The sequence below is a fragment of the Girardinichthys multiradiatus genome, chromosome 22 (genome assembly GCF_021462225.1).
Source record: "Girardinichthys multiradiatus isolate DD_20200921_A chromosome 22, DD_fGirMul_XY1, whole genome shotgun sequence".
NCBI lineage: Eukaryota > Metazoa > Chordata > Actinopteri > Cyprinodontiformes > Goodeidae > Girardinichthys > Girardinichthys multiradiatus.
The window spans coordinates 35,253,185-35,267,951 of NC_061814.1; the positions used below are offsets into that span (position 1 = coordinate 35,253,185).

Genomic DNA, 14,767 nt, shown 5'->3' on the forward strand with positions numbered 1-14,767 from the left:
CTCTTGGTGAACTTCTTCAAAAATAAGATAAAACACTTTTCTTTCCGTGTTCAATTATTACTTTTTCTAATATATTTCATGGTCTTTCTTGTACCGATATATCTGACATCTACATGTGTGTGTTTGCAACTCCCCGACCTCAGACCGCTCCCCAGATATGGATAATTATTCAGAGGACGATGATGACAGCTATTCGTCGGAGCAGGAGGCCAGTGATGACGCAGTTAATCCCCAGGTTAGTGCCAGAAAAATGCTCAGGTTCTGACAGTGCTACAGGCTTCTGTGAAATCTGATATATCTGCAGTGTTCAAATTATTTTTCGGTTTCTTGCCTTGCCAAACATATTACAGCAGCCTTCACAAATTTCAGTGTATTTATTTGGATTTTATGTGATTGACCAACACAAATGCATAATTGTGCAGTGGAAGGAAACTGTCAAATAGTTATTCAAATGTTTTTACAAATAAAAATCTGAAAAGTGGGATGTGCATTTGTATTTAGCCCCAAAAACCCCTAACTAAAATCCAGTATGAGCAATCACCTTCAGAAGTAATCTTTTTAGGAAATAGGACCAAGGAACTCAGCAGATAAGTCAGGGAGAATGTTTTGAAGCAGGGTTAGGTTATGAAAAATACCCCAAGCCTTGAACATCTCGCAGCCGAAAATGGAGGTACAATAGCACAACTGCAAATCTACCAAGACATGGTTGTCCACCTAAACTGACAGACTGGGCAAGGAGAACATTAATAAGAGAAGCAGCCAGAATGCTCATGGTGACTCTGGAGGGGCTGTAGAGATCCATAGCTCAGGCGGGACAATCTGTCAATGGGACAAATATTGGTCGTACTCTCCACAAATCTGTCCCTTTGGAGCACCGGGAAGAAGAAAGCCTTTGTTAATAGAACATTATAAGAAGTCCTGTTTGTAGTCAGCCAAAATTGAATGGAAGAAGGTGTTCTGGTTAGATGACATTAAAATTTAACAGGTTTGTTTATATCCCAAAAAAATGTGTAGTAGAAAACTAATGGTGAACATGCAACCACCATGACATGTAATAGTCGTAGTGGGGGAGATGCCTTTCTTCAGCAGGGACATGAAAAGCTGTCGGACGCTGCGAAAGCCGTGAGACTGGAGTGGAGGTTCACCTTTCAACAGGGCAATGACCCTAAACAAACACCAGAGCTGCAATGGAATGGTTTAAAGTTTTTAGGTGTTAGAATGGTCCAGTTAAAGTCCAGACCTAAATCCAATTCAGAATGTATGCCAAGGCCTTAAAAATTGGATGTTTTCAGACGATCCTGATGTTTTCATAAGACTTGCAGCTTAATTGCAGTGTAAGATCAAAGGCGACTTAATTGCAAATGCAAACCAGACTTTATTTGTAAAAACAAATATAAAAACCATGTGTCCTTTTCCTTCACAATTCTCCACTTCTTTTCTTTCTTTTGTTTGGTCACATAATATCCTAATAAAATACATTGTTGTTTTTGGTTATAATGTGATCAAAGTCTCTCATAGTCTCTCTCCCAGCATATTTCCTTCTGTCTCATTGGCATTTGTTTTTATATCAGGATATTTATGATGAAGATGATGAAGTAAGGAAGCCCAAGAAACCCCGAAGGAAAATGATCAGAACCACCTCCATGACCAGGGTAAGTTGCCCGCTCTTCTGTCACAAAGAGCTCAATGTTCGCCAATCATTGACCATGAGAAAAACATAAAACTTGTAGCGTAATGTTACACAAGCTTTTAAGAAAAGGAGCACACCATGTTCCATTTGTTCAAGCCATTAGTAGGATGTGGATGAGCATGTTAAATGACCAGGGTGTGCTCACTGAACTGATTATAATGGTCTTTACATGAAATAAGTAATCCAGTAGCTAGTCACAGTCCCAGCTGGCATGCTTGTTACTTTTTTACATTTATTTCAGGACTTTCTTTGTCTCATATTTATACCTTTTTTCCCTTCTTTTACAGCAACCTAATTTTAAGCAGAAATTTGTGGCTCTGCTGAAGAGGTTTAAGGTTACAGACGAGGTAAGTTACAACTGCTTTTGTTTGGGTTGTTGCCTCAAATAAAAGTTAAACAATGTGGCATTTGGCCATTTTGGGCAGTTAGATTCAGATATCCATTAGTACTTAAACTATATTAGACTATTGAAATGAGCATAGTTAGGGTTAAAATGTAAAATCTAGAAGAATTATTACTCCTCCTTTTGGTCTACTATCTGTAAATCGCAATATAAATAAACCCATTGAATCTTTTCACATTTTTCTCGTAACAGCCACAGTTATTGTGGTATTTTTTCAGGGTTTCATTTAATACACTAACAGAAAGTAGCACATAACTGAAATGGAAAGAAAATGTCAGATAGTTTTCAACATTGTGAAAGTTTCAGAGGTTTGTTAGAGAACATTAGTGAACAAACGGCATAATGAAGACCAAACATCACAGCAGACGGGTCAGGACTAAAGTTTTGGAGATGTTTAAAGCACCGGACAAGACATAAAGCAACATCCCAAGCTTGGAACATCTCACACTATTTGTAAAATAACACTGCACGTCACATTGAACCTACCATCCAATTAGTGAAAAATGGTTGTGGCAGCATCATGCTGTGGAATGTTGTTCTGCAGGCGGGGCAGGGAAGCTGGTCAGAGTTGATGGGAAGCTGGATGGAGTTAAACACAGGGCAAAATAGAAGAAAACCTGTTAGAGGCTGCAAAAACAAGAACTGTGGTAGAGGTTCGCCTTCCAGCAGAACAACAACCTGAAACATACAGCTAGATCTACAATGTTTAGAAGATTTAGGTTTAGAGCAAAGCATCTTGAGTTAGAATGACCTAGTCAAAGTCCAAACCTAAATACAGTTGAGAATATGTGAAAAGAATTGGTCATTACATATGCTCTTCATCTAGTCTGACAGAGCTTGAGTTGTTTTACGAAAAGGAAAAATGGGCAGAAAGTTCCTTGCAGATAACGACACTCACCAAATGGTTTCCACAGAGAACTGACCCAGAGGGACTGAAAACAAATAACCCACACACATTTTAGATATTTATTTTTAAAAGATTTTGATAACATTTGACCTTTTTCCTTCCACTTCACAGTCAAGTTTGCAGCTCTAACCTGAGTATATGTGAAAAAGCTCGAGGGGCATTATGCCTTCTGCAAGGCGCTGTATGTCTATTGATGCTCACTCACAACAACCCCACTACTGTATTTTTCTGGATTGTTCTGAAAGATGCAGGTGGCCCAGTGATCTTTTATCACGTTCACCGTCACTAATCTCTTCCTTGTGCCTGGGTAATGTACAAGGGTTCAGCTCTATAAATACCCAGGCAGAAGGAGGCGGAGGGACAGACTGTTTATCTGCTTCCCGCCAGCATTCTGCTCTTATGGAGTGGCATTAATCACCTGATTAGTCCACAAGCCTGCCTGTGTGCACTTCCTATGATATAAATCCCCGCTTGTGCACCACCTCAGCTCTCGTCCAGCACCCACCTACCTTTTAACTATCCTGTTTTAAACGTAGGTAGAAATTGATTTGCCTCTCTTAGTTTTCACACTTGTTTAAACCATGGCTATGAAGACATATCTGTGTCTGTAGTGTACTGAAGACATGTGTGTGTGTGGTAGGTGCTAGACTCTGACCCAGTGGACCAGACCCAGGAGGTGGAGGAGGATCTGGACTTGCTCTATGACAGTCTGGAGGTGTACAACCAGAGTGACAGTGGGCCAGAGATGGAAGACAATGAGAGTGTACTGAGCACTCCAAAGCCCAAGCTCAAGTACGTTTTCTTCAAAGTCCATCATTTAAAAAATTTGACCAAGTCTGAGGAGAGAGATATTAAATAGAGGAGACCCCAGCACAGAACCTTGGGGGACACCAGAATTAACAAGCTGACATGGACTTCAAAGATTCCGACTTTATAAAGTTAAAGTGGCTTTGGATGTTACATGTTTTTTAATTAAAGAAAATTTTAATTTTTGTACTGCGTTTTATTTTATTTTACTTGAAATTAAAGCCAAATTATTAAAAAAAACAATTTCTTTATTTTGTTCTATTTTCATAACAGAAAAAAACCTTGTCAGTAATTCTTTTTACCCTTTCAGTAATTCTTCCTGGCTGTACGTAAGCCACTGTTGTCGAGGCCCGTTCACTGACACTGTTAGTTCGCTTTTATGACCCTTCTTGTTGAGGGGTTGTTCCTATCTGCTTAGTGTTAGTTTAAAATAAATTGGCATTAGTTTATTTTTGCAGTAGTACCATATGTAACTGTGATATTGAAAAAGCAATGTACGTACAACACTATAAATCATGTCTAGTGTTAAACCCATAGTGGTAAAACAGGCTTTTTGTTTCTAAGTGAAACTATTCAAAAGTCAGTGTCAGCATGTATTCCCATTGTCCCCTGCATGGCACAGATGTTGCTGTTGTATTCGCATTGCACCACTGCAGCGATCTGCAGGGATTTTGGCCAAGTCCACTGAAATCAGCCACAAACTGATTCACTTAACAGTTAAGATCTCTGTTGTTTCTGTATGTTTCACCTAGTGATTATAGCTCAAACGCACAGCTCTAGCCTTTTTTCATCACTCTTAAGTTTTGCTTTTTGGAATTCTATTTTGGGAATACCTACATGTTCTGTTTGATATTTAAAACAATCCAAAAGTAAATATTTTTAGTCATTATGATAACAGAATGAGATTCTTCTAAAGGTTTGTCTCCTTTGTTAAAACACGACCGAGCAAAATAGTTTATGTCCCCATTTTTAAACTCCTAATATTTAAAACACTGTCTTTTTTTAGGCCGTTCTTTGAAGGAATGTCTCACTCCAGCTCCCAGACAGAGATCGGAAGCATACACAGCCAAAAAAGTCAGCAGAGAGAGCTGTCCTGTCCTGTAAGTTCATCATTATTCCTATATTAACTGTCTTCTAGGCTCACTGTTTATTGTTAGACCTCTGTCTCAACTGTTTTATAGGTTCCTGTTTAAAAAGAAGCCTACCATTTTTGAGCAGTCGGCTTATTGAGGTTCAGGGAATCAAAGTCTAAGCATGAGTGCAACGCAGCCACTAGCAGGACAGGATGAAGACTTAAGCCCTTGCCCTGTCCACCCCTGCAGGCTCATAGTATTTATAGGGAGTGTCACTAGATGACCTTTCCGGCACCATCAACACACAGGCGTAGACACAACTATGCTCCCATGCTCCAGAGAGAAGATTGGATGGAGCAGCCCTAAACTCCTACTCACAGATTTATGACCCATTAGAACAACACGGGCAGGGAAAGAGAGGCATGTTGAATCTGATGATGTAAGTGGGGCGAGCTGTTTATAAATATCTACGAATCCATTTCAGCTTGTAATAAAATCAACTAAAGCATTTCAGGCTGCTGTAGCCCTCTGTTTTGTTGTGTTGCAGTGGAACTTCATAAAGATGTCTTGCAGCAAGAAAGAAAAGTGTTTGATCCCAGACTGGAATGAATTAGCCAAGATGTAACACGACGTACGGAAGTATTTTTAATGGCTTAACTCTGAGCATGTAAAGGGGCATAGCTGTGTTCATGAAATCAGTGGTTGAATAGCACAACTATTAGACCTTTAAGTTACTGAGGATATCTACAGAGTTTGATTTAAGTATTCACATTTTCCAGGTCTGGATAAGTATGGAATAATGGAAAATATTTTGTATTTCCAGACTTTTTCTGTTCCATCATGTACATTTTTACATCCCTCCATCCATATCTGTCATTCCTGTCTGTCCATCTCTTCATCCATCATCCATTTGGCCATTGGTCGTTTATCCATCCATCCATCCATCCATCATATCCTTCCTCCCTTTAAAGTGGTGTGTTTTTTGGCAGATTAGAAAAGTATGGTCATTTGTCAAGAAAAATGTATAGGAACCCTGGGAACTGTCTGAAAAACTAAAAAGGGACACCTATTGAGGAACTAATCTGATGTAGCCATGTGGTTTTGTTTTAACTCTGCAGAGTGGAGACTTCCTGACTGTGGACAGATGTAAAGTCCAAGGGAGCCGATATCAAGATGACAGCATCACAGAAACCACTGTTGGGGTATGTTTTTGAACAGCAGCACATAATTTAAACCTACTCCCCTGGAGCATCTCTGTCTCACATTTTCTCCTTCGAACCATACCCTTTTCACTTCACCGCCTCCTCCTCCCTTGGGTCTTTGAGAAGAAACAAGAGAGGGAGTGTGTAAGAGCAAAGACAACTGAATGATGAGGACTGAGGAGAAGGGTCTTTGGGTTTGCTGCTGTTTTCTCGCTGCTGGATCAGTCTAACCTTTCTCATTCAGTCGCGGCTCCCCCTCCAACCACAGGGCAGCCGTCTAAGCACTCTGCTTCGCTAAACCCATTTGAAGAGAATATCGAAGCTGTTTCCTCAGCCACCTGCTAACAGACCACAGCTTTTTATCTCCTCAATCACGGTGGGCATGTATTATTATCTGTAGCCTCAGTAACTAAGCTCAATCCTTTACAAAGCAAGCAGCAACATCTTTCTTTATACTCCAGATACCCCTGGTATACAGAAATGAGGCGCTGTTGGAGTATAATTAGCTGTGACCGTGATGCTAGATTTGATTTCCATTTAAGATTGTTTTTAATTAAAGCTCCTTCACCTGAGATTAAATTTTCTTAAAAGGAGAAACTAAAGAAGAATTGGCACGCTAAATTAACGTGATACACAGTTATTTATTCAGGGTTCCTACAAAGTCTGTAAAAGGTTCGAACTTTTTAAAATATTTACCGGTTTCAATAAGTATAAGGAAATATCGGCATTTTCAGACTGCTTTTGACTATCTCATTATCCAAAACATCCATCCATACAGTAAATGTTTTCCTAACAGGATGCAGCCCTAGTCTGACCAATGTAGAAATTAATTCAGTCATCATAAAATAACAATACATTTAAATAAGTAAATCTACTTCTCTAATGTACTGAACAAAGTGGGGGTTTTGAAAATGTAACTCAGGTAAGAACTTTGATTATTCCTCATCTTTATTTTAGGTCCAGGAGCCAGAGACGGAAAACAGTGGATCCGGAGCAGGGGAGGCGAACAGCTGGGATGTCAACACTGAACGGATTCCCAGCACTGTTGGCAAGCTCTGCAAAACAGAGTCCCAGAACCACATGTCACCCAGGTGAGCGTCTCATCACTATATCTGAAAATAAACACAATAATGCAGTCCTTAACAAGGCCACATCTGTATTTAAGTTTGCAAGTTAAGCTGAATGTTTCTATGTGGAATGGATGTTTCCTTTTTACTCTCATGTTGTCCAGATCTTTGTTCTCTCTGCCTGTCATATATTTTGAATGTTGTATTTCATGGTCTCAGTAAAGTGGAGAACAGGCTGCAGAGGCGTCCTCGCAGCACCTCCATGAAAGACAGACAAAACTCAAAGGCTCAGAGTGACAGGACCAGCAGCATGGAGAGCGAGTGTTCCCCAGACTCCCGACTAATAGCGCAGGTAAACATCTCTCTTGTGTAAAACATTGCCAGTCCTAGTTTCTGTTCTTGACAGATGCACTTGCTTGTATCAGTTTCAGAGTCTCTGCTCCTCGTTTTTCTCCAAGGTTCCCAGGAAGTCTGTGTACGACCAGCTAAACCAGATCCTCATCTCAGACGAACGCTTACCTGAGAGCATCATTCTCATCAACACTACAGAGTGGCATGGACAGGTATATTTTCCATCGATAACATTAATACGTTCTCTTAAAAGGACTCTGTTCATAAATGTATTCCAGGGTTTCTAAACAGTCTTGAAATATCTGGGAAAGTATGGAGAGTAGATTCTTTTTTGGAATTTCCTATCCACCTAAAGCTGTCATCCATTCATCAATCCATCCCTCTATTCAAACATGCATCCGTGAGTGCATTCATCCTTCCATCCATCCATTTGTCGATACATTAATCTATCCATGGGTTTGTGCATTCATCCATCCATGCATTCATTGATTCCTACAGTCTGTTTTTTTGTAGTTTTTGTTTTTCAATTTAAAGCCTGACCAATGCAGAAAGGATCATGAGAAATGTGAGATTTCTCGTGATTTTGTATGTATACAAGAGAAAATGGATTGCTTGGGGAAAGTAAGAAATGTTTACACAAGAAAGCTGCAGAAACCCTGCTTATAGACACACAAGTCATAAAGAACAGGACCTACTCACTGGGCACGCATCATGCATTACAATCTTGGCCGATAATATTAAAAATACAGCACGAGGTTTCTTGCATGCATTGGGTGTGCAGGAGGTATCTCAGTTTGTCTAGCTTCTGCTGTCTTTCAGACACAGTCTTGTATGTCTATGAACTCATTGTGTGCCTCTCATGTGTTTCTGTGCAGTATGTAGCGGACTTGCTCCATGAACAGGGCCAGCCCATTGTCTCAACATGCTCTGCTGCCGATGTTCAGGCTGCCTTCAACACCATCGTTACACGCATCCAGAGATTGTGAGTCACGTATGCACATGCGTTGTTTGTATGACACATTTAATGAGTGAGCGTTATTCCTCTCCTTACCTAGGATTTAATCTCACAAAGCTATGTGTGTTTATGGCGGCTTCTCCTCTGAGGATTTAAGGTTGCTTTTGCTCATCATGCAGAGGTGTTCTGTGTCTGTGCAGCCATTGTTTAAAAATCAGCTTGTTTTTTTCAGACAGTTTGCAGTTTTCAACTTTCTCCTGTTTCTAAATCCATCATATGCCCCTCTCTCTCCGCCCTCGTTTCCTGTCTATCTGCTATCAAAAACATTCTGGGAAAAATAAAGGCCACTGGTGCCGCGAAAAACAATATATATATATTGCAATGACGATTTCAGGTGGCGACTTTTTTCTTTCCTCTCTTTCTCATCTGTGCTTCCATCAGTGTGACCTTTAGCATTTTGAGCAAAATCCTCAGTGTCTGGTGTGAGCATCTGCTGCCACAAGACTCTGTCCTTTGCGATATTAATATTGTACACACCAATACTGTGATGATGACATAATAGCGATATATTGCACAGCCTTAAAAAAACGTTCAAATTTAATAAGCATTTTAAAAGTGATTCCTTAATATAAAGGTTTTGATGAAAAGGTTTGAGTTTTTTCAAGTGCTACCGTATTAAAAACATTTTCCAATAACTTTAAATGTCATCAGCTTAATAATGAACAAAAATAAATAATACATTTATTTGTATAGCGCTTTTTTAAAAACTCAAAGACACTTTACAAGAATCAAGCAAAATAATAAAAAAAAGCTGTTAAGTACATGATACAAATGAAGGAAGAAAAAAACACAGTAAATGAATAGCACTGGACATTAAAAAAACACAAGCATAAAACAGGACATTAGTCATACATTAAAAGCTGTTCTGAAAAGGTGAGTTTTGAGATTTGATTTGAATGTGGATAGGTCTGTACAGACACGGATGCGTTTGTGGAGAGAGTTCCAGAGGGTGGGAGCCGCTGTGGACAAGGCTCTGTCACCCCAGGTCCGGTGCTTTGTTCTGAGTTGGTGGAGACAGGAGGTTGGCATCAGAGGAGCAGAGGCTGCGGGAAGGAGTGTGACAGTGGAGCAGGTTGGTGAGGTAGCATGGGGCTCTGTAATGGAGGGCATTGTGGGTGAGAAGGAGGACTTCGAAATAAATTCGCTGGGGGACAGGGAGCCAGTGGAGCTTCTGAAGAACTGGGGTGATGTGGTCACAGGAGCGGGTGTGGGTGAGCAGGCGAGCAGCAGAAATTTGTATGTGCTGGGGTTTATTGAGGACTTTGGATGACGAACCATTAAGAATACTGTTACAGTAGTCAAGTTTGGAGGTAATGAAGGCATGGATGAGAATTTCAGCAGCCAAGAAGGGGAGTGATGGGCGGAGACGAGCAATATTTTGTAGGTGAAAAAAGGCAGTTCTTGTGATGTGGTTGACGTGGTGTTCAAAGGAGAGGTTGCTGTCGAAGATGACTCCAAGGTTGCGGATGTGAGCTTAAGGAGACAAAGTGGTGTTGTCAATGGTGAGACTGAAGTTGTTGGTGGTTTTGGTTAAGGATTTGGGACCGATGATGATGTCTGACTTGTCACAGTTGAGTTTGAGTCCATCCATGATTTTATATCAGTGAGGCAGCTGGTCAGGGTGGAGTGAGTTCCAGTTGTAATGGATTTGGTGGAGAAGTAAAGTTGGACATCATCAGCATAGCAGTGAAAGTGAAGACCATGGCTGCGAATGATGGAACCGAGGGGTAGCATGTACAGGATGAAGAGTAGGGGGCCAAGCACCAAACCCCGAGGGACACCTTGTGGTGGAGGAGCAGTGGAGGAGGTGCAGTTATTGATACTGATGAATTGTTGACTGTTTGTGAGATATGACTGTGGCCAGGAGAGGGCGGTACCAATGATGTTGAGGGAAGATTCTAGGCGGGAGAGAAGAATATTATGATTGATGGTGTCGAAGGCGAGGTCTAAGAGGAGGAGAATGCTGAGTTGACCAGAATTTGAGGAAAGGAGAAGATCATTAGTGACTTTAAGGAGAGCGGTTTCTGTGTTGTGACCTGAACGGAAGCCAGACTGAAATGGTTCATACAAGTGAACTGGAAGTAAGGTGAGTTTTGAGTTGATTGGCAACTCCAGCATTTTAGACAGAAAGGGGAGGTTGGAAATGGGGCGAAAGTCTTTTAAGGTCCTACCACACAGCATCACAGCCACATTTCTTTGGTTCAATTTTACTAGCCACCCCCTGCCCTGAATACCGCCTGACCTTTAGAGTCAAGAATTAACTTAAATAGAACCTATCTGACAACATGAAGCAGGGTAAAAGATCTCAAAAGGCAACATATCATGCTCCAATCTAAATATAATTAAGCAAAAGTTAAATCATGATTTAACAAGTGGTGCGATTACACTTTGATATAAGACTTGGTTGGTTTTGATGTGCTTTTTGTTTTTCTTTAGCAAATCAAATCATCATTTAAAAACTGCATTTTGTCAGAACTGTTTTTCAAGCCATTGAATATAATGAAAACCAGAGGATGGCCAAAATCGACCCTTGGGTTACACCACATCATACAGGGGATGAAGAGGCATATTCTCCCTGGAAGAGCACCTGAAAAAAAATCTGAAAAATATTATTTAAACTATGTTAGAACTCAGCTTCTAACACCAACCGGGCAAAGCCATCTTGAACTAAAGAACATAAGAAGAAAATAAGAACTAAAACAATCAAACAACCTGAGTCAACAGTTACAATAAGAGCATTTAAAAATATGAAAACAAAAAAATGCTTTCTCTGTACTATGGTGGGATTTGAAAAAATGACTTAAAAGGTTTTACTTTGAATAAAAACTAGTTTTTTTAAAATCTTTGGACATAAAAAGTAGTTTGATATTTAACCTTTTTTGCAAAATTTATCGTTAGATCTAAAAAAAAAAAAAAACATCTGCAAGACTTTTTTCAAGTTTATTTAAACATTTTCTCTGATCCTGCCTTAATAAAGTTGCAGGTACTTTCAAGTCCCCAGTACTGTAAAATCTGTTTGATGCAACGTGGGTTTTGGAGGGGAAAAACAAAGCTGACCTGTTTCAAAGCAAGCATGCTAATGAAGATACCTTTCTTTCTTTTAGACAGCTTTTCATTTTTCTCACATCTCCGACCCACATTTCCTAAAGGTAATTTTTTCTTTGTATTACTCACTGCCTTCCTTTATTTTAACCCTTTCTAGCTGTAACTGCAACGCTCAGACACCACCAACAATAAAAGTGGCCGTCGCGGGTGACCAGAGTTACCTCAGCACTGTCCTGAGGTTCTTCGTGGAGCAGCTTGCCAATAAGACTCCTGACTGGCTCAGTTATATACGCTTCCTTGTTATTCCCATTGGTACGTCAGCAGGAATTAAGACCAAAATCCGGCTGTAGATGTTGAACATATTTAACCAAGTCTGTATACGCAGGTTCCCATCCCCTGGCGAAGTATGTGGCCTCGTTTGATAGCCGCTTCAACAACAGCTTCATGGACACGGCTTGGAGGGAGCTGTTCTGCAGGACGGAGCGGCCCACATCAGGTACTCCTCACTCCGCTCTCTGTCTGCATGTCTAATGCGCTGCCAGCTTGAAAGGGAAAGAAAGTGGGTCGGAGCTGAGGTCATGGGCTGCTGAATAGAGAAAGGATTTCCTACTACTGCAGCAGAGAGTTTTAAATGTTTTCACAAACTGGAAACTGTCTTCTGAAAACCACCATCAGGTTAAAACAGGATCATCCATCCCGTGGTCTTGTTTTATATTAGAAATCTCTAATGGATTTGAAACCGTGAATCAAACAATGTTTCTTTGAGTCAGATTTCTGTTTATTTTAGAAATAATTTTTTGTTTCACCCACTTATTTGTAAACTTAAACTTTAAATATGAATTCACAGTTGCTCTCACAGGTTTGTTTTTAATCTTCTGTCTCCATGAAAACTTTCAAACTATCAACGAGCCTGACAACCAACATCCGTTTCCACTTTTAATCTCAGCTAATTTAATCCTCAAGGGAAGTCATGGTCTCTCACACATCATGTTGAGTCATCGCTGAAGAGCTTTCTGAAAACGAATTAATGAAAGCAGGAAGTCTTGGGATCCTTTTCTTCTCTAAATCTTTCATCCCTAACAGAAGCTGCCTAAACAACCCACAAGTCTTTTATTTGTCATGCAGTCGGTCACATGTATGTGTCTGTCTGTCCTAACCCATATTTGGTGGAATGTAAATGATTAATGCTGAGTCTCCAAGGAATCTGATGTTTGTGAAGATCTAGCATTTTGCTGATCTGACATGAATGCAGGAGTTCTTAAATACTGAAAAACTGTAAGAGTATAGAATTTGCCCTGACCCTTCCTGTTCTAGAAAGGTTTCAAAAATGTGAGGAGGGAAAATGTTTGTATTTCAAGACCTTTCCATTTAAGTTGGTTTCACATCTATCCGTCCATTCTATGTCCATGTCTAGATTTATCACTCCATCCATCCAGTTGTCCATCCCCTCGCTCTTCCATTCATCCATCTCTCCCTTCATCCATCCATCTATTCTTCTGTCCTCCTGTTTTTTTCGATCTATTCATGAATCTATCCTGCATTTGTCTGTCCCTCCATTTCATCATAAAACCATCCATGCATCCACCCACATATCTGTCTTTCAATCCATTGATCTGTCTATTCATCCATCACTCCGTCTGTTCATTTGTCCTTTCATCCATCAGCCTGTCCATTCGTCGGTCAGCCCATCTATCCATCCATTCTTCTGTCCTCCAATTTTTCTGTCCATTTATTCATCAATCTATCCTGCACCTGTCTGTTAATCCATCACACCATACAACCAAACATGCATACATCCACATATCTGTCCGTTCATGGAAAGACGGACGAACCATTTGTTTGGCCATTCATCCATCCATCCGTCCGTTTTTGCATGTTCCATCTTTAAAGCCTGACCACTGCAGAAGCCATAAAATAATTATAAACTTTGTGAGAGTCATAATGTGCAGGAACTCTGCACACAGTCGGTAATGTCTGTCTAAAGTTAGGTGGAATTCAAATAATAAATGCACAGTCCCCTGGCGATCTGATGTACATGAAAATCAGCATATGAATAAACAAACCGGTAATGATCCATCTTTCTTTTGCTTACAGATAACATAGATATAGCAGGACGAATAATTCAGTATCTAGCCGGTGCCAACGTGTCCCACCAGTTTCCCATCTCAGAAGCCATGCTCACCTACAAACAGAAGAGGTAAACCAACTTGGATTATTTGTATTTTTTCAGCCATATTCATACAGCATCTATGCATGTATATATCTGTCCCTTTTTATGCCGTCTAAGAATATTCTCTCAGAAATTATTTCTAATTCGAATCTTGTCCCTCATTGTAATTTCAGCTCTTCAAGTAAACATCCACTAAACTGCATGAAGGCGATGCTTGAATTGCTATGATACATGCATGCAGCTTTTTGCACATTAAACACAAGTAGCTGGTTTTTGTGATGACTATGATTGGAACAGCCAAACATCTGGATTAGGAAAACAACAAGAAAATGAACAAAAAAAACTTTTGTTTTTGTTTTTTCAGTTCCCTCAAAGACATTTTTACAGTTTATTTTAATACTTACCATAGTTGTATCACAGTCTTGTGTGCAAACATATTTACTGGAAGGCACTTCTGCGGGCATTTGCTTTGTGAAATTGACCCAACCCTTGCCCTGTTCGTGAGCGCAGCTTCCTATTGGTCAGAAGGTACTAGAAACAACACCGTTTTTAACTGTTGCATTCCTTCTCCTCCCCCTTTCTCCCTTTTATTTGCTTTCAAGGAAAAGAAGTCTGTATTTTGATTTTTATATCAGGTATCTAACTCAACTCTTTTTGTTTGGCCTTTTTTATTCCCTCTCCTCCATTTGGCCTAAGCTCCTCGCTGTGTCTTTACATCTTTTTCACACTCGGTTATCTGTCTAACTTCACTTTGTCCTGACCCGTTTCTCTGGTTTGCTGTGACTTTGATTCCTACTTTGTCCTCTGTGTTGTTGCTGTGAAGATTTGCCTAACAACCTTGAAGATGAGCCTTTACCAATCAAGTTAGTGTTTTAACATGCAGCCAACAGTAGAAATACCATAAGAATCAAAAAATTGTGAGAACAAGGTGCTCGAGTAAAAATTCAGATTTCCCTCTGGCGATTCATTGGCCATATTCGAAATTCAATATTATCCTATGTAATTAAATTAAAACTACATTAGATTATTTTAACTTA

At 40.0% G+C, this 14,767-nt stretch overlaps 1 protein-coding gene across 4 annotated transcripts in view; it reads left to right on the forward strand.

The window, feature by feature from the left end:
- Positions 1-14,767, forward strand: part of zmp:0000000755 (phosphofurin acidic cluster sorting protein 2) — a 63,450-nt gene that overhangs the window by 40,500 nt on the left and 8,183 nt on the right. Inside the window, exons 6-19 of one of the 4 annotated variants that reach the window (XM_047351301.1) lie at positions 144-235; positions 1,572-1,652; positions 1,978-2,037; positions 3,641-3,792; positions 4,814-4,907; positions 5,999-6,082; positions 7,040-7,173; positions 7,369-7,501; positions 7,575-7,712; positions 8,376-8,482; positions 11,718-11,872; positions 11,946-12,056; positions 13,655-13,757; positions 14,333-14,365. In XM_047351301.1, coding sequence (XP_047207257.1) covers positions 144-235; positions 1,572-1,652; positions 1,978-2,037; positions 3,641-3,792; positions 4,814-4,907; positions 5,999-6,082; positions 7,040-7,173; positions 7,369-7,501; positions 7,575-7,712; positions 8,376-8,482; positions 11,718-11,872; positions 11,946-12,056; positions 13,655-13,757; positions 14,333-14,365 — 1,477 coding nt within the window. The remainder of the gene's footprint in view (positions 1-143; positions 236-1,571; positions 1,653-1,977; positions 2,038-3,640; positions 3,793-4,813; positions 4,908-5,998; positions 6,083-7,039; positions 7,174-7,368; positions 7,502-7,574; positions 7,713-8,375; positions 8,483-11,717; positions 11,873-11,945; positions 12,057-13,654; positions 13,758-14,332; positions 14,366-14,767) is intronic. The other 3 variants (XM_047351302.1, XM_047351303.1, XM_047351304.1) reach the window with 3 other exon arrangements.